This window comes from Yarrowia lipolytica, chromosome 1C (genome assembly GCF_001761485.1).
Source record: "Yarrowia lipolytica chromosome 1C, complete sequence".
Taxonomy (NCBI): domain Eukaryota; kingdom Fungi; phylum Ascomycota; class Dipodascomycetes; order Dipodascales; genus Yarrowia; species Yarrowia lipolytica.
The window spans coordinates 284,717-310,446 of record NC_090772.1 but is presented as its reverse complement, the minus strand read 5'-3'; the positions used below and the strand labels follow the sequence as shown (position 1 = coordinate 310,446).

Below are 25,730 nucleotides of genomic sequence, written 5' to 3'. Positions count from 1 at the left end.
CACAACCTTATTTGGGAAAACCCGCAAACAGGCAAATCTCTTGCCGCTTTGGAAAAATGATGAACAGATCGTCAGGTGGAATGTGCGCGATTAAGCGGAATGGTGGGGTGGAGTAGCCGTGTGGATTAGTCAGCGGACATGTGGAGGTAACATGGGGGGTGTAATGACAAGACGTTGGATATGTAATGGGGTGACAAGATCCGTGTAATGGCGGGACATGGTCTATGTAGACATGACATTGGTGATGTAAGGCATTACGTTGGTGATGTAAATGGGGCGACAAATTCCATGTAACGACATTACCCACGACATGTGATATGTCATGGCGCTACCTCGCCTCAGTGACCAGCCCGTAATATACATCCACTACAACGCCTGATGGCCATAAATACGACCAAAAACATAACTAGCGATTAATTTGAAATCTTCCGGCTGTTCTAGACGTCAGAAGAACACACCATTATCCCAATATCGCCCATAAATCCACATTTGCAGCCAGAAACAGATTTCGACACTTGTTAGTGCCAACTTTCTTAATACCAAATGAGAATCTACAAAACGGTCAATGATGGATTAAATTGTTTGAATCCCTTGAACAGAAGAATCCTTCTGGTCACGTGACTCTGCTCGAGCGAAAAAACCTTTCAAGAAACTAGTTTAATTACATAATACAGCGTTTCCCCATCCCACATGTGGAAACTCCTCCAGATCCCGTCAATGCCGTATTTTGCCATGGGTGACTGCGTAGATGGTCGTATCCAGAACCATTCATGATTCTGAACCCCTTTTATCCTGTTTGTCTTCCGAATTGGACTCAAAAACAGGTTCTCCAAACTTGTCCACATTTTTTTTCTGCTCCAGAATCCTTCTGGCACATTTCCTGACTTGGAGGATGATTGGAACATCTCAAAAACGCCCCTTCCTGTCTTTGAAAATAAAAGTACTTGACATATTGCTATAGAACACCTCTGATCATGGAATTCATGTCTTCTTACTTCTCTAACCAACCTCCTTATACAGTAGATCCATACTACCGATATACCAGCCCAGAAAATGCGCGCTAAGTTGCCTAAAGTAGTTGCAGAAAGCAGCAGAGTGCATTATTTCCAGCCACAATACGATAAAAAGCGGTCCCTAGCTTCCAGATTACTCCTACTTTTACCCCACGACCTTGAGACGTGTTCCAGTCCGTGGATATGCAGATTTCGAACATAGTCAATATCGGCCCAGTGGATATACAAAATGATATTAAAACCCGACAAGGTGGATAATAAGGACTACTATAACTAATTGGAGGTATTTTTGATGTCATATATTGTGTTTTGTCAGCAATTTAACGCGTGTGCATTTTAGGCAAAATCTCTCTGCCTCCTGGCTTTCCCTATAAATATGCTGAGACACGGAGGAGTTGGAAAATGTACATAAATGACGCTCTTCTTTCTCCTCATTATATCCACTAATTTACAGCGCTAGACCTCACGCCACAGTGCAATTTTAGACTGTTCATGGAAGACTTTCTCTACAACGTTCAATTTGAGGATTAGGGGTCAATTCTTCGATCGGGACATTCATGGAGCTAGTCTCAAAGTGATTTCGAACTCTCGGGTCAGCCAGCTACCTTCCAGAACGTTTTACAATGGTTGACATGTTTTTCGTACCAGCCCAGAAATGTCCCTTCCGATAGTCGCTAGTAATACCTATTGATGCAAGCTTAATTTGGGAGGACTCCCGGCATCTGAAATTAGCCAGCCCAAACTCTGAACTTGAATGCTGCATGTATTAGTGCGATTTTATTACGACGATTTTTGAGACATTGGAGAGGACCAGGTAGAAACGAAAGGACGAGGGGACAATTTTAAATGGATATAATTATGCAACTATCGTCAATAAATACACGGATATACTTCACATCACACCATCTTGTCTTGTCGCAAATCTGACAGACATTTCATTCCTAGACTAAACCTACAAGTAGTGTCATTATTAGTGCAGAATTTGAACTCAGTCCAGTGTCGTCAAAACTCCGTCTGTGAGGACTCTGAAACCAAATATTGTCATATAGAAACCTCTGGAAATCCCCAGAGACAATTTCTATATCTCTACCATATCTCATTGGCATTCTCAATGGTCCTCTATACAGTCCCATTACTTGAACTTTACTTGGGTGACCAGCTAGTACCCTACTAACAACTGCACTAACAATTAAACTTCCACTAAATGCTAACTAGCATTACTGCACCCAGAATGTGGAGAATAGACCCAGTCTAAAATGCACAATATCCATGGGAGAAAAGTCAGAAGTCTGTCAAAACGTGTCCAACAACGCACAGAATAGCCCAGTAATGCTTACTAAGCCTGTTCATCCGTTCACGTGATTTCGTTCAACTGTTTTTCAGAAAAAAAAATTCGGCTTCTCTTGAATTCATAATTATCTTCAATTGTCCGCTCCTCTCTACCCCACATCTTAGGCGCGCTATTTACGGACGTATTAGTCAGCGTTTTAGTCGGGATTTAGTACCAATGGACTACTTGGAAATTAGAAAACGTCTTAAATAGTTAGTAGAATTATTTGAAGAATACCATTGTTGACAGTATTGGCAGCTCAAGTCTGCGCGTTTAATGAGCATTTTTTTGGTCATTTTAGCGTCATTTCTCGAATTTATACATAATTATACCATATATTCTAGTCACAGCCACCAAGTCGTGGTAGGCCACCACACCACTCATGCAATGACCTCATTCTTCATGTTTCCGGTTACGCCGATGATGTCATGGACACCACCTTGGCCATGTCATGGGCACCACGTCGGTCATGTCGGTACCATGCCGCAGTTTACGTTCCAAGGGGTGCATGGCACATGTGCAGGTGGATGAGGTCAGGAGGTTATTTTTAGATCGAGAAGTTTGACTACAAAAATCGGAACCTTGGAAAAGCTCTAGGAGAGGTTTTTGAGTGGCTAAAAATGTAGAGCTAGCATATTCGTAATGTTTCGATTTGATTCCACCTTTCAGAACTCCGATCCGGTGAGTACTGAGACAGTTGCACCACTTAATTAACTCGCTCGGAAACGGTTTTACCCCTACTTTACCCCATGCACCAGTTGACCCTCGTTTGAGAATAGATTGGGTTATTTCCGGGGGTCTAAAACGACTGTACTCAATATTTGTCTGTATTTGGAAGCGTTTGTGCAATTTATGGACGATGACGTTGCAGACAAGAAGTAGTCCGTCAAAGATGGAGCATAGGGGATATGTTGAGTTTGAGTCTGGGTTTACGCTTGTTCCGGCTTCATTAATCTCATACTTACATCCTCAATCTTTACCGGAAAATACTCGTCCAGTACGAGCCTCCTCAAATACATATGTCAAAATCCATTAATAGTTGACTTTTAATTAGACTTTTCGACTCATGCCAACTATAATCGCCATGCTCTTAACTAAACACCTAACCCAACCAAACACTATATCTGGTCCAAAAATACGTCAATCAAAACACAAAAAACACAGCCAACTTCTTTGCATCTCAACTAACCCCCACGTGCATCACAAAAGCCGCTGTCAAAAATCGGTTACTTCCTCGCTTAAATGACGTCATTCGCTTCCTCGAAACCTAAAAATATTTCTCCAACATGAAACCATAAATTACGTCATCATACATCGTTCTTCTATATCCACCGTAGTAGTCACCTGGCACGGCTGGAAAATCCCCATCATTCTACTGACAGTTGTTTGCCCCCATTGTCAACTTCTTGGCATTTTATCTCATTTATTCACTGTTTTATTGCCATATGACGTCATCTCAAAAACAAAATGACGATTTTTGCACCATCCAGGAATCGTAGAAACCAACAGAAATATCCATTGGATTCTCCGTCATCTCCTCTACAAATATATTTTACTCACATTTCTCTAATGTTCCCACAAGACTCACAGATAAGACTCACGGCCCTAAATCCCTACACAACAAACAAACATCAACTTGGGTCCTAACCCCAGCCTAGGGCGTCACGTGATCCCTCCGAAATGTCTCATTCTCGCGTTCCAAACACCAAACACCGCTAGTCTCTTCTTTGTAGGGATTTTTTAGCACTATCTTAAATTTTGGCGGAACTTTTCGGAGATGCCATACTGCTTGAGACGAAACGGGGCAATAGACATGGTTGTGGTGTCAATGGAATTGCTGGAGTCACGTGATTCCCGCAACATTCTCAGATTCTCGCCAGCAAGTATATATGTCCGGATAGTTCCAATTCAATTTTACGTAAACACAGGCACCATTTCCCCACAATCTTATTGCAAGGAGGGGGAGACATGGTGGGTGAGGTGGGCACCACGAGCGAATGTGGTGGGGTGTAATGGGGACGACATGATCGATGTAGTGGGGACAAGGACTCTGTAATGGGGAAAACAAGGACTATGTGGTGGTGGCTACAAGGAGCTAGTGGTTGCCTTTTTGAGGTGCAAACGAGAGGTTATGATTTCATATACGACACAAGTCTGGTTGACAATGGATAACAGGTAACCAGTGAAAAGCACATGTTAAGAGTGTATAAAACAAGTTATGAGCAAATTAAGGGTATCTAAAAGACCGCGACGATGTGTTATCTGCTTTAGTTCCTTATCACTCCACTCTTTATGGTACGTAGTCATGGGGAGGTCTAATAATTGGGCTATAGCTATATAATGGCGAAAATTAGCCTAGGAAATAGAGAGTTGCACAACTTTTTAATACAGTCCGAAAATCAAGTCCATCGACACATTTGTTGTAAAAGAAGATCATTCCGAGTTCGTTTCTTCTCTCAGTTTTCGGATCAGATTAATATTGCTTTCTCTACGTCATAATATCTCCCCCTCTGTCTCCTCCATCTATGTGCAGGCTGATGCATTTTTGATGCATATGTAGCATACATTGCAGATATCGCCGCATTCGACACCAATGCAGAGACCATGCGTTCCAGGCTGGCATCAGATGGTTGCTTCAGTGTTGCTACCTTGACGTACATTACAGGTGTAATGTCGTCACCACAGAGGGTATATGTCGTCCCGCAATATGGTCAATGTTGGTACCCACAGACGGAATGTCGTCCCACAACAGAGCACATGTGTGCCACCACCACACTTGAAGGCGTTACTACGGATCCAATGTAGTGACAACAGAATCATTGTCTTCCCAATACGGTGCTGGTGTCTTACCACAGATCCACTGTCATTACACAAAGAGTATCGCTTGAGTACCATTTTAGTAGTGGGTAGTTCACATGGTGCATACTCTAGTTAAATCTTTAGACCACATTAATTTGGGCTCATCTCGGGGACGATAATATGGCCGAGAAATTTGGGGGAAATTCTCCATTTTAATTAATTTTATCACAGTGCGGTTTTTATTTTCCCATATTTTTCGGGATTTTATTCGGTCGCCAAATGCCAACTTCAGCCCACTCTCACAAACAATTAAAAAATTAGAAGTCGACAAATGTCCATGTAAACAAGATGCAATCCAGATGGCAATAGTTGGAGGAAACACAGGAGATATTTATATTAGTATACTTCTCTGACATGGGAGATTCTATTGGAGCAATCCATGTTTTTGTATCATTCGTATCCGTGAAACTAGCGTGATTATTGTGTCTCGTGTATATTCCCAGAACGACAAAAATTATCTTATAAATTAAAAATGCGACTAGAAGAGGGATCGAGTTGGAACTAGAGAGCATTGAGGGAATCAGCATGCCAAGATGATCTGGAATCAGATATCTTCAGACCCTCAACTGAAATGTCTTTCTTGTCGAGTCAAGAGTTCATTCAACAATAAGTACTATACAACTACAGACCTTCCACCAACTACAAACAACTACTAACCACTCCTACTCTTCCTACATGTACAGGTACTACACACACGCTCTCATATCCAAACTCCATCCCATTACTACTAAATGCAAATAAATATAGTGTCTCCACTAGACTCAAAGAGTCGTCCTAGTCACTGGGATCCAATGACTCCTAGCTGCTTCCTTGCAGAGCTGTTGACTGCTCCTTGCTCTGTTGAATCACTGCTAGATCTGGATCCTAAATCAGTGACTCTTCCTCGTTCTTCATCGCTCCTCTTTGAGCGGTCAATTCACCAACTCGCCCATCAACTGAGCGACGTTGTAATCCAAATCCTTCAAAATTCTCAGCTCCAAATCAACCATCTCCTTAACGGTAGGAAACACATAGCTAGGATCCAAAACCGACTGGAGCTCGCAGTTGAGACAGTCCACAAACAACTTGGGGCTGTAAAACTCGTCCTCGGCAAACTTCATCGCAACGGACAAGGTGGCAATCACCACCAACTCGGGATGGATCGCTGCATCCATGGGAATCGACCTGATCCAGTGGCGGTAAAAGTCCCGCGACAAAGAGTCGAGAATCGTGCTGCTTAGTAGCCGGCACGTGACCGGGAGACGCAGCACCGTCAGCAGCCGAGTCAACATCGACACCGAAATGGGCGGCAGGGACGTGGGCAGCGAAGAAATGAGATCGCGCGCAGTCAGCTCCGTCGCCTGGAGATCACGTGAGGAGTCACGTGCGCCGGAGTCGCCGTCTGCAGCCGCCTTGCTATCGTAGGTGTAGTTACACTCCGACTCGGGAGTCAGAATGAATGTGGACTCTGGTGAAAAGTCCAGCATGGCCTTCTTGGTCACGTGGCAGTCCATCTCTTCGAAGAAGGACCGCGTCGACGTCTGTGTCACTTCCACCGAGCACGAGTCAGGGGTGGGCAGGTTCGAAATGTTAGACATGTTGTTCATCTTGGGGGAGGGGGGGATAATGTTGTGCGATGACAAAAGTAATGTTGGAAATTACGCTGGTAATGTGGTGGATGATTGGGGGGGTTACACTGGCAATGTGGGGAGTCACAAGAGTTGTGTCGCGACGTGGGGGTGTAAAAGCGAATGTGATGATATCGTCAAACGTTGGTCGATGCCGTGTGCTGTAGCGAATGTAAACAATGTGCAACTGTCGTTGTGGTCACACCGTCAATGTCGTGGGAATTACACGGGCTGTGTCGCGGTGACAAGAGCTATGTCGTTGGTGTAGTCGAGGTGACAAGAGTGAAGTTGTGTGCGATTGGGGAGGTGGCATGTGGAGGTCTGGCGAGATATATATAACTCTAGCAGGTGGGAGAGAGGCTGTGGTGGGATAGAGCTAGAACGAGCCACAATGAAGGTTTTCGAGATCTGAAAAGACAGAAATACCCACATGTTTACGCTGAATGCATTGCTTGTCCCTAAAGTTTAATTGGAGCACTTCTTGCCCTCCATTTGTGACGACCGCCTTACAAGCAACTTTTTGGCTTCCAATTCTTTTTGATGTTAATCCCAGAACTTTATTTATCGGAGGTTATTGGAACTTTATTTTATGATTTGCCAGAACTCAAATCGACGAAGTGTGAAAACACAAAATCAAAAAATCAAAAAATCATAACTGGGAAAATGAAAATCTCGAAAACGAAAAATGGCAAGAAGAGTACCACAACCGGCGACAGAGGAGGGCAAGTCACGTGGTGAATGGGTGAGACTAAAAAGGCGGCATCAACTAACACAGTGGCAGTGGAGGTCTGGGGGAGGCCATTTGTCACAGTCAAGAGAGGAGATACAACAGAACCGATAAAAATTGAGGGATTTCAACAAAATTGATTCATAAGTATGGGGTTGCAGCGCAGTTAATAATCTCACGTTGTGGCGACAATGATTTTACGTCGATTGTTATCCATCACGTAATTCCAACATTACTGTAGCACTTTTTAGAAACGACCTCCAATAGACATTACGTAATCCGAAGTATACTACAGCTTTAGAGCGCTAGATACAATTTTTCGGGAGATTCTTCAATATTGGAATAATCATCAGGATCACTTGAACACGTGACGTATCTTCATTTATTGATAACCTATCTCTATCAAAATTTGTGGATACTTATGACTACCTCCCCCAAATCCGCTCCCCACTCTGTAACTTGACGAATATTAGTCCTGGAGAAATGAAAGTCGGCTAATTTTACTCATTAACTCAATATATGTCATGTGACTTCGCATATTCCCTCTCCCATACCTCAATCGCAGTCGCTTAGTCATCCATTAACGTTTGCGAGCAAGTAGCAATCTAGTGCCAAGTTTTAGCGACGGATACGACCGAAATGAAATGCGCAAATCGGACAAAGAGAACAGGTTAAGAGTGTTCCGAAGGATCACATGAGTCGTATTGAGGTTTTAGTTTCCACATGTGACTCTTGGAGTTGGTGTTGTTTATGAGTTTCATCATTCATAACCTGTTCAATCTCCCAATAATAATACATTGATAGTTAAATTTAGTTAGATTGAATCTAAACTTATAGTTGGCATTCTCAACAATAACCAATTGGTCCTTCTTTTTAATCACACTTTACTTACCTCCTCCACCTTAAGTCAACTATAATAAAGCTCAACCTGGAAAACCAATGAAATCGAGAAATGCCGACACAAAATGTATCACGTGACACCCAAGGAATTCCTAACGCCCTCAACAACGCGCCAATTGCTTACATACTCATAATTGCTCACAAATCGCCGTTTTTCTCTCACATCTATGCATGCAGAAAAATCAGGTCATCATTTTGGGAGCAAAAACGCGGACTTGACACGAAACAAAATACATGCATCGGAATTTGGTGGTCACGTAAGCATACCTCTATCCCCAGAGTTCTCTTCAAGTTGTCTGCGTCTTCTTGTATGGTGTTTTGTGCACACTGTATGTCAGCAACTCAGGGTTAGGGTTCGTATGGGTTGTGATAGTGGTACAGTTCAGGGTTGCAATGTGGGTGTTGGCAGGGTTAGGGGGGGTCCAGATTCGAAATTATTTTTAGGCTTTTGATCAGGGTCTAGGCACGGCGTATAGTCGGCGTTTGTGACGTCATGGAGATGAGGCGGGGAAAGGACGTGACATTGGTAATGTGGTTTTCGCGACTCAGACTATATGATAGACACGACGTGGGGCGTGTATTGGGGTGACATGGGTGGTGTAGAGGGTGCGACCAGGGCTGTGACGTTAGAGAAGACAGAGTTGATTTGCGTGTCCACAAAGTTTATTTGGAGTGGCTGAGGTTTAATAGCCGGATTCAGGATTGTGTGGGGGCAAATCAAGAGAGGAGCAAATGGTCAAGGCGGCAAGGGGAGGAGTTTTTGCAGGCGGTTTTAGGGTAAGGGTGAGTGAGGGAAAGGGCTGGTATGTCTGTATTTTGATTTTACTTGGAGGATTGAGCGATTGAAGGGTTGTCAAAAGGGTTTATACTTGTTGAGGTTAATTGGGTGTGAGGACTTATGGTTGATAGTTTAGTTGGTTGTTGGAGATTTGAGCTTTAAAGTTGAGAACAGTAGTTGAAGGTCAAGTAAAATGATAGGGGTAAGAACAGTGGTTTCTACAGCTTTTAGGGAGGTTTTGGAGGTTCAAACTGACTTTAATCCGGGTATATTTACCACGAAGAACTCGGTTATCTATTTTTTTCAACAATGCCATCTATCCTTATTAATCTAGAGCGTTTGGTTAATTCTCAAAAAAAAAAAAAAAAAAAAAAACATCAACTCACCCCAGAATGTCCAAATCTGCCGGATTTTTTTCCGGAAGGTATTGTTATACTCTGCAGCACATTTTATACCTTTTAAAACGTCTCATTTTATCGTCACATCTCCGCCCAAAACCCAATGTCCAACAAACTCCAATTATCCCTGAACCCCCTTACTTAGGAACCTCCGAAGCCCGCCAAAGGTAGGATATAAGTGGTCAGGACGATAGATGGACCGTGAGGTTGGCGCGAGATGATGAAGGTGATTATGTAAGATCCAGATGAAGGGTGGTTATGTAAGATCCAGAGGAAGGGTAGTTATGCAAACTCCTATACCAGATTATGTAAGCTTCAGTACTGGATTATGTATTACTCCAGTAATGGATACAGCTGATTACCCATTCAGGAATCGCACTTCTTCCTGGTCAGCCAGCCACTCACGTGATGCACATCCATCTGACCAACCCCGGTTCTCATTTCCATCTCTTTTAACAGTGTAAACTGCAACTCCTCTTTCCTCAGCGATACCCCCCTGGTCTACATTTAGTGCCAACTATATTGCCAACTAGCTCAAGTAAATGATCACCGTTAAATAGACGAGATATTTCAATAGTTGCCCAAAATAACGAAAAGTGGGTGGATTTGAGCGGGGAAAGAGGAAATCAAAATATCAAGCCCGATATATGCCCGCAGGAACTTATCAACATGTCTTGTTAATCTCCTTCTGTTCATAAATCGCGTCTAAAATATTTTTCAGCCCAAAATACCTCACGGAATATGCGACAATTAATTGTGCACCGTCAGAACCCCCAATCCAACCCCACCAAGCCTCCATACACCTTTCGAAGCTCGTCGTATATTCCTCAATGTCTCAAACCCACGTGGTGGTGACACGTTTTTAGTGTTTGATTAGACCAAGTGTAGAGGCGGCCAGAGGACATATAACGAAATCCCGAAAGGTGCATTTTGTAGGTCACACTATGACAACCCCGACAGCGTTTTCCGGTTTCCAAAAAGTCCAAAAATGCGTCTTTTGGAGCACTTTTTGAGAAAACTCTGAAAGGGAACGTGATTGACGTTGTTGCTAGAGATATCGTATATTAGTGAGTACGAATGGAACGCCAAGACTCAGGAGAACAATGCTGTATTGTTTACGAGCGGCTGAGATGCGTCATTGCCGATATTACAGGGGACACCTGTTGGGGTTCCAGTGATAGCTGAGATTAGTGATATATATCATTGGAGAGCATTCGGTCTGTTTGTTGCGTTGATGAGCTATTAATCGTCCCTTGTCATACAACAATAGCGCTAAAATCGCCGTTATCAGTATTTCCTTCAACTATCTTTAGGTAGGGTATTACTTGGGGTGTTGCAAGATTACAGATATTACAATAAAAAAATTAAGTAAGTAAATATAAATGTAAATATAGATATAGATATAGATATATATAAAATATGAATAAATAAATAAAATAAAATAAAATAAAATAAAATAAAATTAAGACCTTGACAAAAATCTCCACAAAAATCTCCACAAAAATCACCCAAATTCCGCAAAAACTCTTCTCCAAATATACTGCTCGTTTTTGTTTAGATCGCCCCTCCGGATAATGCCGACCCCGTGACCTTGGACCTTGGTGGAAATTTACCATGTTTAAAATAAGGTTACGGTATGTACAGCCACAACACAACAATGGGTTTGTGTACGAAGAAAAAGAAAAGACAATTTGTCACAAAAAAAGGACATTCGAGGTATCCAAGGGGGTAGATAGATGCATATCGCTGTCCCTGATGGTGAGAGGATCACAAATCTGTTTTCATTTTTTTAAGCGGAGAAATATTTACGCACCTGGAAAGACATTGTCATATGCACAACCCATTCTTTGTGATGGGCATAACACGACCCTTTTGATGGGCACAAGACAGGGTATGTGATCACCACACGGGCCCTGTGGTCACCACTGCCGCCATGTCGAGGGCACCACCTTGTCCTTGTGGTCCCCACACTCGCTGTGTAAGTCTCTCCTGAAGAAAAGAAAGAAAAAAAGTAAACATACCATAGTAATGCTGACAGTGCGTTTGGTGAAAATAGTTTAAAGATACTTGCTTTTTTGACGTCCTGCTGCCACTTGGGATAGGTGCAAGGATGTATGTGTGTATCGAGGGCTGGATTTTTGTCCAATCGACTCGAGAGTTACTCCAATCTGTTGCCACGGTGACTACGAACGCATCCAGCCTTCTTGCTCGGCTGTAGCGTCTCTGCAGCGCATTCTACATTGGTCTCAGAAATCTGCACAAGTGAAACCGTCGTAGAACAGCGTACAGAGTCCAGAAGGGGTCATTATGACACTTGTTAGGTGCGAATATGTCTACTGTCGTATGCACAGATTGCAGATATTGCCATTAGGGGCGGTTACCGTCAACATCAGGCAATTCAAGTTTCTGACAAGAGTCGCTTCAGGTTGAGCAATTGACGGTTTGCGGGTCTGAAAAAAAAGGTCGTGGGATCAAGCACGTCTGTCTCAGTCCATTTGTTTAGTCCCCATGTCTCTAGAATGACTGTAGCAAAAGTTGCGTCACATCTTGCGCCGACTCAGAACACATGCTGCACCCGAAGAGCTACTCCTGAGAAACCGCCATCCGCCAGCAGGTACAAGGGGACCCGCACGAGCGTTGGACCGACCAGAGGGGCTACTGTACACTTGTAGCACTTTGCACCTGTTTCAGGGGGGCTGGCAGGACCAAACTGGCAAGTGAAACATCCAGTAGGGTAAGTCTGTCAAAAGGGGGTCGATTTGGATTTTGAGAATATCAATGTGTTCGTTTTGGGCACGTGATGACAATTATAGTGTCTGTTTTTCAATGTCGTTTCCATAGCGCGAGTTAGAGACCCCTTAAATCGGCTCTTTTCTCCCAATGTATGCTGAGGGCCCGGGACCCCCTGCAGCCCTTGCAGGGGACATGACAGAACAATGGGCAACTTTTTCCACACCTGGTCCAGAGCAGCAGAACAACGTGCAAAGTCTTCGTCGAGGGCCTCTCAGTACGGGGATATCTCTGCCATCATTTTGGGAGGCATATTGGTGGTTTTCCTCAACTTTTGAAGACTTGTGGAGTTTTGAGAAGATCTTAATTGGGTATAAAAAGACCCCACCTGGGGGAAAAGGGATATCATTCGACTCGTGTCATTCTGTAGAGTCCATTGGTTTAGTCTACTGATCCATATAACTACTCTATCATTCACAATTCCAGCATTTCGCTTTCAATCTGCAATCACCCCAAGGCTCCCCGGAATGAACCCAAATCCAACATTCTCCACATGCACAGTATTCGCTTCACAATACCCAAATCCGACCGCGTCAACTGCTCTCTTCCGTGCCGTAACTTGCATCGCCTGTCAGCAGCATGTTAGTTGAGCAACCTACTATTTTGAAAAACTTTAGTTAAGGTTTGTCAACTAGCGTAAGGGAGGTGTGGAAGAGGCCGGGAGTGAAGAGAGACCAGACATGGCGGGGTTAGGCTGGAGGGAGCGCCGGTAATAGACGGTCACGTGACCTGGGAGGGGGTCTTCTGGTCGGTTTCGTAATCTCGAGGGTCCTCCAAAGCGGTTGTGTGTTTGAGATCATGCATCTGTGAGAGCAGCGGTGTGCAATTTTGACAGGTGCAAGCAGATTGTAGAGTTTGTTGGTTTTTTGATCACGTGCGAGAGATTAGGGGAGAGAAGAGGGGTATTTGCTTAGTCATGGAGATGTGGGGAAGTTTCAAGCGACTCTTGAGAGGGTTAGAGGTTTAGGACAGGTGGTGGAGTGGAATTACAATGTTCATTTTGATAGTAAGTAAGAGGGTAGTGCAATGGTGAAGTCGGATTTCGTTTTGAGTCATTATTCATGGAGTTGAGTTGGAATGTGGTACATAGTGTAGGTGAATGTAGTAATCTGTAGTAATGAAGAATGAAGCAATAACTGATGAATCTAGTTTATGGCTTATTTGAAGTATTACGATCCATGAATAAGTTGCTATTATTGTCCAGAAATTCTCTCTCAGAGACATGGACAGACATCAGTTTTGTTTTCAAGAATTTAGAACTTTCTATATGGGCGGAAAGAGAGAGAATGAGGTTGTGCAGAGTTGAAATTGGGGTTTAATGACTGTCAGGAAACATTTATTTATCTTTGTACTCATGGTGCAATTACCATCCTGTTCTGTTTCCCATAAATGCGTCTCTACTGTAGTTGATCTGTGGAGAAACGTGAAGTAGGAGAGTCGGATGGAGGAATTTATCATGGATGGCAGTATCGAATGTACTGTACTCGAATCCTAAATTTCCATTATGACAGTAAATTTATTTCAATCCTTCTTTATATCCCCAACTTCCCATCCCCATTTTTTATAACACGTTACTTGGGATTACTCTTCACTTTTTAAAACTACTTAGCTAATCAATCACAGTAGCTTAGTCAAATTGTCACGTGACTCGGATCGAGACTTGCCATTTACAATCACGTCATTGATCTTCCATTGTGTCTGTCGATCCACGTGCCGCAGATCGGTCGGTCCACCATTGATTCGCCGGGGTTTAGACATTTCAAAGGCTGGAAAGAGGGGAGAAAAAGGTGGAGAAAAAAGAAACGGCCAAGAGAGACTTTTGACGAGATTTGCGGAAAGATTTCGCTGTGGTACCTGGTCTGAATGACCATCTGAGAGCTGGATCAATCTACAGCACAGTACATACTGTACTGAATTTCGTCAAAATTCAATGTCCCACCACAACTCGCCCAGTATTGCCAACAAGAGACAACGGACTGCGCCACCTTGTGGTCCCCTGCTTATGGAGCCCACCAAAAGTCGTTTTTTTTCAGTCCGTTCACAGTTGCATGTGCAGATGGACATTTGCCAAAAGCAAACCTCGTTTTTCCAGGTACCGCCCAGCAGCATCCAGGCTCTACTTGCACTGACGCAAGCTTGCAGATAGTGTTCCCACACACGCTAAATAACGCACATTCCTTCGGTGCATGTCTGTGGAGGGAGGTTCAGGGGGGAGAGAGAGAAAGATTCAAGATTAATGAAATTTTTGCATCAACTAGACTTGGTCGTAGGGCAATTAATAACGAGAATATCATGATAAAACGCTGTATAGAAATATTCTCCTTTTGTTCAGCTACAAAAGGAGACCTTTTCAGCCCGTATTCGTTGACAATTGACGTTTTTACAGGCATATGAAAAGAAGAAAAAAAGGGGCGAAAAAAACATACTAGTGAAGCTTATCGAGTGGGTCCCATTGGTTGGATTAGGATGGCTTCAACTTTTGGTGTCGAGCAGATATCGGAGAAATTCCGGTTGTAATCAATTCATGTGGTCTCTACAATTCAGATGGACTTTAGGACTCCTGAATCCGAGCATTTTTGGACATTTTCTCCGTTCGACAACTTGGCCTGTTTTTTCCTCCTTGTTGGCACTTTCAGCGTCGTGTACTTTTTAAGGTTAAGCCTCTAATTAGTCGCCTATTGTTGGCGCGGTCTCTTTGTTCTTTGTGCATGTGCAGAATGCCATTGTTCGGTGCCGTGCGTTTTTTCTTTGTTGTTTAGCCGATTCGGTGCGTCCAATCTGCACGGAATCATGTGTTTGGAAGCAACAGAGCGAAGAGGCAAAGAATGTCGGACAATGTTGAAGGTAGCGGTAGGGTACCTGGTTTCCTCGCAGAACTTGGACGTAGAGTTGGGAACTTGGAGTTGGGAACTTGGAGTTGGGAACTTGGAGTTGGGAACTTGGAGTTGGGAACTTGGAGTTGGGAACTTGGAGTTGAGAACTTGGAGTTGAGAAACTTGTTGTAGATGTCCTTCGGTCGTGTATCTGCTAATGTAGACCTCTTTTTGGTCAATGAGCACTTGTACTATCGGAACGTATCCATACAAGTGAGCTGTAGTCGTTCCTTTAACTATCTAATCAAGCATGCTTTCTAGCTGGTTCGTTGAGAGTGTCAGCCCGTCTAGTGTACATTCCCAACAGTAGGAGAGAGGATTGAGAGTAGTCCAAACGAGTGGCTTAGTAAAGATTCAGCGAGTTGGTTGCCTGTCTTCACTAGCTAGCCACAGGTTCTCTGAAAAGGAACATTGTCGGTTGATATGTTTGGTTCCATTGAATACCAATCTTCATCGACCTTGGCCACTGAGCGGTCTTGATGCCACGCGATTGTAGCCTTTCAAACAGGTCTATGAAGATTTCCCACGCTGTGATTGTCCTAAAGTAATCTCCAAATGGACATATCTGGGTCTTGCGGAACTACTGTGGGAGTTCAGGACGACTTACGATACAATTAACCCACCAGCATCCAAACCCAAACAATTCCAGCTGTCATGAGCGGCCGAGATGTGATTCTGTAGCCATATGACCTTTGGGCGGACTTGGGTTTAACCGATATGTCCAGTTCCTTGTTGATCTGCGTGGTGCGTCCTCCTGTAAAGAGTGAAAGAATGCACTTGACTTTTCGACCAAAAGTTTTGCAATGAGACCTAATCCGCCATGTTGAAATTGTCTGTGGTATGTACTTGTTGAGTTTGTATACCCCTGGTTGGCATCTGTAATCAACGGATCATCTTCATAGACACTCACCAAGAGCTCGCACTTTTATTTGGATGCTCAGGGATGTCTTTCCTGTCCTAACTTGATCAGAACCTCATGGCTAAGCCATAGAGAGATTTCTTGAGCTTCCGCACCGTTGTTGGACTATCTGGAGGCTTCATGTAGGTGGCGGAGGAAGGCTCGGCTTCTATTGATGTTCAACTGCTTGGCTTCTGACTAACAGAGGGACAAACTGATTTAAACTGAAAAACTGGGCTGAAGGACATCAGATAGTTATTGACCCCTTGTGCGAAACCTTTGGCGAGGAAGTCTTTCCTTAGAAGTAGTCGTGAGTCGTTTAACTAGATCTACACAAACATATCTATCATCTTCAATACAGGGAAATGAAGAGTCAAAAGCGGCGCAAGCGGGACCAAGAGAACATGATCCCAGACGGTCGGAAGACTGGGGATTCGAAGTAGTTCGTTGCCGTTGGGGATTACTGGTTCAGCGGACACTACTGGTTGAGCAACGGTCTGCGGAGCACCAATATGTATTAGGTGTGCTGAGAAGATAGCTCCTGGTGTTTTCATTCTGTTGATAGGCTAAGATGTGTTCTGAGCAACTGTACAATATGGTCCTAATGAATAGTACCGGTTGTACTACAGTGTACAGTCATACTACAAATACCAAATACGAACTTCAACACCCGATCGAGTCAGTCAAGGAATCCGCTACAGTCACGTTATCTATATTCTATAACATGACTTTTTGCACGTGATATCTCATCGGATCAGGGTCCTTGATGGAGCCACCATTGATCTTACAGTAGTATGTACATAGGTCTGACTCATAAGCGGAGTCAAGGAAAACAGGGTCTTCAATACATCACCGGAGTCTTCATAGTCGTCGTCGTCGTCGTTTGGGTCCATGTCCATGAGAGTCTAACAAAGTCATATAGTAGACACTTTTTCATACCCTGCTTGCAATTTGGCATATCTGGGAGTTGAAAAAAGTCTTCAATAGTGCCCATGAATCCCATTTAATGGTCTTTTTCATTCTAGAAATGGGCCATGTACATTCTGAGCCCATTGTACTGCGTTCGGCTCTACTACAGCTCTCTCGACACATCTCGGACGGCTCTCATATTGCGCTCATGTAGCACTCATATTGTATACCCGGTTCAAATTACTCTCCAAACACCATTTAACCACACTGTTGCTACTACATCTGCCTAGCGTCAGACTAGCGCCAGACTAGCGCCAGACTAGCGCCAGAGCTGGGCTAAAACAAACCTGCTCAATAATCATACGATAATAAATGGTCAATAAAAGCAACCACAAGAGGCCAACTATGCGTTCCTCCTGCAACCTCAAGCAGTCTCGTCACTCACTTTTATCTCGTCGAAACTCACTTATCTCCAGCACTATGTAGCGCCGTTGCAACCCCGGTCGTTGGTAGCGTAGTGTCCTATTAACGCCGACTAGAGCAGCCCTGTCAGGCACAGGTTGTCACGTGAAACCTCTGAAGCAGTCTATGTGGTCTAGTAACGTCACAGAGGCAAATTCACGCGGGATACGAGATTGTCTGTTTGACCGGAGGTATATCACTTGTCGGAGGTGTTCTACCGAGATTAGAATGAAAACGGCTGAATAACGTGATAATAAAAACGATTGAGATGCCAAATTCGTATGGCAAAGGTAGATGGTATATCTACAGGAGACGCATTTTCTGGGAAATGTCTTCCGGAAAAGACTCGATCAACCAAAGCAGAGTTACCTTTACATATTCAAGGCTGACTCATCTTAGATACTCAATGCTGACTCATCTCAGAGACTCACGGCTGACTCATCTTTACCCACGGCTGACTCATCTTTACCCACGGCTGACTCAACTTTTCCCACGGCTGACTCATATTTACCCACGTCTAACTCATTGATACACCAACGCTGGTAAGTTTTTGATACCCATGGGGGCGTCATCTCCTAACACAAACTGAAAGGAATAGACTTAATTTATGAGGAGGTTGGAGCTTTTGGAAGTCCTTCGTCATCCTTCGCTTCTCGCTTTTCGTCTCTTATCATCCTTCAACTCTTTCTGTTTCCTTCGCCCCTCACCGACAAGTGAAGACATTGCTTACGTCGCCTTAAAGGACATTTGCTCATACTCATTATATCCATTCACGGCCAAATTAACACTTTAAAACATATATCAAACAACCACTCCCGTTCCTTCTGCTCAAATTCTCTGGGCCACTTTAGAGACTCATCTGGAGCCTGGACAATGCCAGTTAGGACGGAGTGACGATGCCAAAAATCTCTAATGGAAGTTTGAATAGATTTGTTCAAGTCCTGGTCAACCACTTTTCAACTCCTGACATTCCGGGAGACTCACCATCTGGAATTCCTCGCTCCTCAATCCGTCGTATTATCTTACACCCTACATATATGACTGTTTCCGGCTGGCTGGTACAGGGAAAACTCAGGACAAAGATAAGAGTCAGTTAATTTTCCCCCTCTCTCTCCCTATTAATTAACGTGATTTATAGTCACGTGACCCTGCTACTTGTATGACGTCCAACAGTGTTCTGTGGTTCGGCACTTGCCCAAGTTTCATCTGTACATGTCCGTTCACCATTGTATCAATCAGCATTGAATGTACCAGTAGTATGTACTGTACTTGTATTGTTAGCTCTAAAAATGCACTTAGGGACTTCTTCAAGATTTCCAGACCGAATTTAGCAGCATTTATGGACTATTTATCACGAGATACTTCTCCTAGTCTCGACAACACCTACATTTCGAGACGTTCAGAAAATCTACAGAAAAGCCACAAACAATCTGAAATATTCAGTCGACTCACTCGATTCGGTAGAATCCAACAGTTCCAATTAAATCCCTCTTCACGTGACTATCCTCCTCCAAATCCCGCCACAGTTTAATTCGGGTTTCTCCCCATCTGGCGAGTATCATCAGCCATCTTGGTCAGTTTTGAAGCAATCTCGATTCTTTTACTGCCATCTAATCACCGTCTTTTTATCATTCTGAAGATGTTTTCCAAAAGAAAAAGAGCCCTTCTGTAGCCTCCAATATCGCAACAAGTAATAGATATACATACTGTACCTTCATTTCTACTTCTTATCGCAAGGATTTACCGCCTATCTAGGTGACATTCCCCAGGTGGAAATTTCGACCCACATCTTCCCGCGGGTTTTCCTTTCTTTAACCCCTTTTTGCCCTTTTTGCCCTTTTTTCGTCCTTTTTTTTTTTTTTTTTTTTTTTTTGGCGGCGGCGTCCTCCGATGTCAACTTCGTCGGCCCGTTGTGGGCAAAATAATAGACTTTTTGTTATCTACGAAAAGCTCCGAGGAGTGGAATTGAGACCCGTTCTGTCACGGATATCGCCACTCAGATCGACATCCCAATGAATGGATTTTGTTTGTCACGTGACACTGATCGAATTCCCGTTTTTTCTGTCTCTCTATCCATTTTTTGGGCAATTTTTGATGTTTTTTTTTCTAGTAATTCCAAACGGCAATGTTTTTTTATCTTTTATTTTTATTTTATTTTGGCTGCCTTTGATGTGCCGATGACGGGCTACTAATGTGAGAAAGAATTTTGAAAAAATCAGGGAAAAAACCTGAAATTTGAAAGATTGGTATTTTCTATTTAATGACTCCTTTCCTCCAGACTTTTCTCCTTCCTTTCTATTTCTTTCCTCTTTTTCCCCCGCGCAACTTCCCCACCACCTATCTCAGTCCCCCCATTAATAAGGCTGCAGGTGGGTGCATAATTATTGCTATCTCATCAGTCAGTAATTTACAAACTTGTCTTTCTCCACACCAACACACCACACATTTCCCCTCTCCCCAAAATGGCTTCTAGCACGCGGAAAATCGTCCAGGTGGCGTGCGCGGTCCTCTGGTGTCTGTTTGCCGCGGGCCCCATCTTCGGCTTTGCGGCTCTCAAGCCGGTTCTGGTAGCGGAGGGCGTCTACAGCCAGTACTGCTCCAACTCGCCGTCGGACGGCCCCTGCAAGGAGCAGGATCTGCGACTCAACTTCATGTTCAACGTGGGCGCGATTCTGACCAATGTAGACGCCATTGTCGTGGGATTCGTGCTCGACAAGTACGGGCCTCGAATCAGCGGCATAGTCGGATCTGTGGTCATTTTTGTCGCCACCCTGGTGCTGTCTAACGCCGCGTTGCTGCCGGGGGACCCCTGGCTGGTCGGCTACTCGCTGCTGGCCGTGGGAGGCCCGTTTGTGTTCATTTCGAGCTTCCACCTCAGCAACACGTTTGTGCAGTACTCAGGCACCATTCTTGCGCTGCTGACGGGGGCGTTTGACGCCTCGTCCGCGGTGTTCCTCGGCTTCAGAATATCCTACGAAAACTCGGGCATCTCGCTGTCCCAGCTCTTCTCCATCTACACTATTGTGCCCATCTTCATTCTCCTGGCGGAGGTGTTTGTGATGCCCCAGACTAGCTACAAGTCCGACGAGTCGTTTGCGTCGGTGGTCTCCACCTCCGCAGGCCACATGGAGGCCGAGGAACAGGCACTGTTGGAAGACGCAGACCTCACCAACTACACCGGTCGACGATCGTCCTTCATCTCCAACCGAGGCTCCTTCCTCAGCCGACGACGCCCCTCTCTGGTCCACGAGGCCCCCACTCCCCAGAACCTGGCACAGTACGGCTCTCTCAAGGGCCTGACTGCTAGACAGCAGCTGGCCACCAACTGGGCGTTCCTGATCATCGTCTTCACCACCCTGCAGATGCTCAGAATCAACTACTTTGTTGCCACCATCAACTCCCAGTACACATACCTTCTGGGCCACGAGCAGGCACAGAAGATCAACGGCATCTTCGACTACTTGCTGCCTCTGGGCGGCGTGCTTGCCATCCCCATGATTGGCTTTGTTCTCGACCATATGAGTCTGGTGGGCTCCTGGACCACCGTGGTCACTCTGTCGCTCACTCTGGGAGCCCTTAACCTCGTTGCCAAGCCCTGGGCCGCCTACATCAACGTGTTCTTGTTTGTGCTCTACCGACCGCTCTACTACACGGCCGTGAGCGACTACGCTGCTAAGATTTTCGGGTTCAAGACCTTTGGCACCGTTTACGGCGTGGTGATTTGCATTTCCGGTTTGTTCAACATTCTGCAGTCGGTGCTCGACCGACTCACCAAGCAGACCTTCCACCTCAACCCCAGCCCCGTCAACACCATTCTGCTGGGCGCCACAGCCGTCTCGGGTCTTGCGCTGGTCGGATACATCAAGAGTCAAGGCCAGAACCTCAAGCGGCAGTTTCTGGAGATTGAGGCCGAAGCCTCTGAGCCCATGCCCATGCCTGGTACTCCTGCGGTTCCCGGTGTGACCACCACGCATGATCCTCTTCACGGCGAGACCGAGATCTCCTTCAACGATCCCAAGCACACCAGCAAGCCCAAGAAGGACGATGGTGATAGCTGTGGCACAGGACATTGCAACAATTGCGTTTGTGATGTTTAACCGTGTGAGAACAATAACAAAACAAAAGTCGATGGACAAGCGGACTTGATATATATGAATTGATTATCAGATGGAAGGGAGGGATGTGGGATAGACTTGCCAGAGGCATCAGACCGATAATGGAGTAGGAATGTATATGTGTACTGGGCATTACCGGACAATGTTGTCTTATGAGAAGAGAAACAAGTCTGGCACATTACCAAGTCCAGAATTTCACTTCTAAACACGTCCACATTCGGACCACTCAACCCGCGTATATTCTGCTTCAATGGGCACGTAAGTTTCGACAGAGGTACATCTGACGATTGTCAATAGTTTCGTATTTTTCTTTTCTTTATCGGCTTTCAAACGGGCCCATTTTCGTTTTTCTCACCTTTTTTTTTATTCTTTTTTTTTATTTTAATGATTCATTAAAAAACCTTTTTTTTTTAATTCTAATGATTCATTAAACTATTTTTTTATTCTAGTAGGATATCACCCAGCCACTTTTTTTCCATGGTTTCCATTCGGTCCTATGGCACAGCGGTAGCGCGTGAGATTGCAAATCTTAAGGTCCCGAGTTCGAATCTCGGTGGGACCTTCTTTTTGCACTGCCTGAATGAGGCGTTTATATTTTGTTGATTTATTTATTTTTCTCTTTTTTATTGTTTTTTTTCTAATTTTTCGTTTTTTTTTTGTATTTCTTTATTTCTTATTTCTACCTTAATTGCAGAGTTCTCTTTCTGCTTGTGTTTTCAACAAAATTTAGTTGGGACTAAAAAACGGGTGCTCTAGAGAGAACACTTTATTGAATATCATAAGTATTATTAGTTAGGGATAGTTAATAAAACGACTCATCGCAAGGACACCACGTTCCTGTAGCACTCGCCAGAAAAATTCTAGATCAGTAGATAAACCTATCTACAGGACATCGTCTAATATGGACATCTCGTCTACTACCAGGCTGGTTCCTCTCATCACTGTGTCATGAGCTCTGATCATTATGTGAGGAACTGACCCGGAATCACCTTACCGGGTATTTCAACACACATTGGGTGAGACTAGGAGTGGATAAAGGCCCATTAAGTCTGGAGGGCGGTTGTTCTTGAGACTAGAATAGCTTGGTGGTTTTTTTGCCCTCAAAAATTCCCATCAAAGAACGGTACGCCGTAGAATGGCAGTAGAAACGGTGACATGGGACGACGAGTAGGTAGATACTGTACCGGTAGGTGCTTGTAGTAGGTACCTACTTCAATGTCTTCATTCCGGGATTAGACAGCTTAGATTGGTAAAAATCTCCGATTAAATCAACAGCATGGTTCTTCTGTTGACCACCCAGAGGGAACCGACTGCTGAATAGACACTTTTGGTATCAATACTTTGGTAACAAGAACAAGAAAATTGTCATTCACGGTAGAGATGTCCTTTCTTGGAGCCCTCCATCTCCCCATTAACGACTCTTGCTGTACATACCTACTCATCTCAGTCCTGACAAACACAATTAATCAACTGCAACAATAGCTGTGGACTGAGAGAAATAGTGCCGTTTAGATAGCTTTTTAGAGCTGTTTTAGCCGACCGGACTGCCAAAACCGCCACATCTTCCTCCTCGGCCCGGCTGACGTTGGGGGAAGATGTAGCTAGAGCCTCTGAGAAACTGAGACGGGGGTCGGTGACGGTCGACGTAAGGATGCTGTTTTCCCGGCAAAATCTACTTTTGGACTGTTTCTCAGTAGTCGCCATTCGTCTAACAGTCTGCTGTAGTCTTGCTGAGTCCAACTGTGGAGTGGTTCTTTTGTATTTGGCAGGCTGGACGTGTCTTATTGAAGGGACATTTCTCGGGGTAGCTTTAGATAAAGCATATGACGTCCGTTGGCCTTCAGTTTGGGGTTTTTGTCGAAACTTTTCACTTCTCTGTTGGGCATCTTTTGTAGCGTGTGTACTGGCGTCCCTGTAGCCAGAAGTGATCCGGTTGGCGTGTTTGAGCTGTGCAGAGTCCTGTCCCGCTCTGTAACTGGTCGGAGATACCCATCTGGGGCGTCCGATGGAGTTGGATTTGTGTCTTTTGGCATCTTTCAGTCGCTGGTCGTTTCTGATTCGGGCCGCTTCCAGACGAGCCTTGCTGTCAGCTAGTTGCGCGTTGAGCTGTCCAATGTTTATGGCCATGGAAGAGGTTGAGCTGGTGTTTAGAAGGAGATGATGAGCTGGTGTAGAATATCTCGAGAGATGGAGAAGAGAAAGAGACGATCTTAGGTGGTGATGTAGTTTAAGTAACAACCCAGTTCTGGTACAAGTAACCAGGGAAACAGTGACTGAATATTGAAAACTGCCAATACGTTCGGTGGTCTCATCTTCAAGTATCTATGTCGCCTGTTCAACCTCCAACTGAAATAATACGGGTTTTTTAGTCGAAATTTATAGCGCATGTGGAACATGTGGCTGCTTAGTTGGCTCTTAAGTAAACCCAACTAATGATACTGACCCATATCCTACACATGGCCAGTCAAAACAAATCAGGGACTTTAACAGCTGACTAAAATTCACTAATACGACGGTCACGTGATCTTATTATCTATCTGTGAAAAGATCAGCTCACTTGTATTTGTGAAATCGCGAAATTGGGCTGTTTCGCCATGTATCAATGCCTAGTTCTCTTCATGAGTATAGTTACATTTAGTTGACATTAATGGAGATAATACCCTCCTGAATGGGGAAAATCATCCAACAGCATGACGACAGCTTTCACACCTTTCCTTTCATCTTCTAATCGAATTTCCCGTTAAAATCTTCCACTTGAAACACGTGTTTTTTGTTTTGTTTTATTCTAGTCCTTCTGCTGTCGTTGATACAACATTCTCTCCTCTCCCCAACAAAAACAACCCCCAGAGGCATCAGATCAACATTTATCGAGGTTTTTGTATGTGTGAATGTATATAGAGCCCTCTGCAACTTTCCACAATCAGTCCCCTCGCCCATTACGCCCTGTAAGGCCAGAAAAATGAATGGGGGAAAAAAAGCCAGATTTCACTGTAGCTGGGTCCAAACAGAAAAAAATTATAATATCACTGATGTGGTGGCTCAATGGTAGAGCTTTCGACTCCAGTCAACTTGGTTGTAATCGAAGGGTTGCAGGTTCAATTCCTGTCCATGTCAAGTTCTAACAGAACTGACAGTGGAGGAACATATGGGGGTTTAATTCCCCTAGCTTCTAGCTGATCAGTGATTTTTTTGAATTCCACACAGCGAGAACGGGTCTATTTTTTTCCTTCCAGGGTATTCCTCCAATGCTTTACTGGTTTTTATCTCCTAGATATCTCGCCTTTTGCTCATGCGGCTCGGAAATTGTGCCCTCAAAAATGAGTCGGAATATGAGAGCTGATCCGACCGTGTATAGACCAGAATGTAGATGAAAAGTGTATGAAAATGTCTGAGTGGAAACCACAAAACAACTGAATTCCCAACATTCTGCTGCCATACAATCTGATTACGTAACAGAGACTTATCTAAGGGTGCAGTATACAAGTTCACCTTCATCTTCCAAACACACATCGCTCATCTATCTCCTCATCCACAGCTTCTATAGTAAATCCGACAATCACAATTGATTCAGCGGAGCGGGTTTGATCACCTCATCAAGTCATCAAGTCCTGTTCCCATCTTCTGTCATATCCTGCTTCCCCATCTCCTATCCAGCCCTGCTCAACCTCCACTGACCTCAACTCCGTCAAAAAACACCCCAGATTCTCAAAAAAACACCCTCACAACTTCAAAAACTCGAGTGGAACCTTATAATCAACTCCCCTTTCCATTATCCCACTTTTTCCGTTTTTTTATGTCGCCCCAAAACCCGTCTTTCACATCTACCCTGCATCCTCCTCCGGAACAAAACAGTCCGATATAGTGTAGGGGCTATCACATCACGCTCTCAAGTCGAGAACCGTGGAGACCGGGGTTCGATTCCCCGTATCGGAGTGTGCTAGACGCAAGTAAGTAAGCGTCACCTCTCTTTTTCCCTCCCCACCCTCACTACGGCATTTTGGTAGGACGTGCTTACTAAGCGCCAGACAATTGGTACACGCTTACTAAGAGATGCCTTCTCTCGTCTAAATG

The 25,730-nt window shown here is 44.4% G+C and overlaps 4 protein-coding genes and 4 non-coding genes across 8 annotated transcripts; 5 read left to right on the top strand and 3 right to left on the bottom strand.

Moving 5' to 3' along the window:
• Positions 1 to 6,113: 6,113 nt before the first annotated feature.
• Positions 6,114 to 6,788, bottom strand: YALI1_C03036g (uncharacterized protein; the record flags this gene model as incomplete). Its single annotated transcript, XM_501352.1, has 1 exon — positions 6,114 to 6,788. One exon carries the CDS (start codon positions 6,786 to 6,788, stop codon positions 6,114 to 6,116), a length of 675 nt encoding a protein of 224 aa, XP_501352.1.
• A 13,218-nt stretch (positions 6,789 to 20,006) lies between these two features.
• On the top strand, positions 20,007 to 21,641 carry YALI1_C02904g (uncharacterized protein; the record flags this gene model as incomplete). Its single annotated transcript, XM_501351.3, has 1 exon — positions 20,007 to 21,641. One exon carries the CDS (start codon positions 20,007 to 20,009, stop codon positions 21,639 to 21,641), a length of 1,635 nt encoding a protein of 544 aa, XP_501351.1.
• A 508-nt stretch (positions 21,642 to 22,149) lies between these two features.
• Positions 22,150 to 22,221, top strand: YALI1_C02882r. The gene has a single exon. It is a non-coding gene; the product is annotated as a tRNA-Cys (tRNA).
• Positions 22,222 to 22,759: 538 nt separating this feature from the next.
• Positions 22,760 to 23,071, bottom strand: YALI1_C02873g (uncharacterized protein; the record flags this gene model as incomplete). Its single annotated transcript, XM_068282178.1, has 2 exons — positions 22,760 to 22,878; positions 22,933 to 23,071. 2 exons carry the CDS (start codon positions 23,069 to 23,071, stop codon positions 22,760 to 22,762), a joined length of 258 nt encoding a protein of 85 aa, XP_068138279.1.
• Positions 23,072 to 23,102: 31 nt separating this feature from the next.
• On the bottom strand, positions 23,103 to 23,786 carry YALI1_C02866g (uncharacterized protein; the record flags this gene model as incomplete). Its single annotated transcript, XM_068282177.1, has 1 exon — positions 23,103 to 23,786. The coding sequence occupies one exon, from the start codon at positions 23,784 to 23,786 to the stop codon at positions 23,103 to 23,105; it is 684 nt and encodes a 227-aa protein (XP_068138278.1).
• Positions 23,787 to 24,687: 901 nt separating this feature from the next.
• Positions 24,688 to 24,773, top strand: YALI1_C02857r. The gene has a single exon. It is a non-coding gene; the product is annotated as a tRNA-Trp (tRNA).
• Positions 24,774 to 24,852, top strand: YALI1_C02856r. Its single transcript, XR_011031470.1, has one exon. It is a non-coding gene; the product is annotated as a YALI1_C02856p (non-coding RNA).
• Positions 24,853 to 25,511: 659 nt separating this feature from the next.
• Positions 25,512 to 25,592, top strand: YALI1_C02849r. The gene has a single exon. It is a non-coding gene; the product is annotated as a tRNA-Glu (tRNA).
• The last annotated feature ends 138 nt before the right edge of the window (positions 25,593 to 25,730 follow it).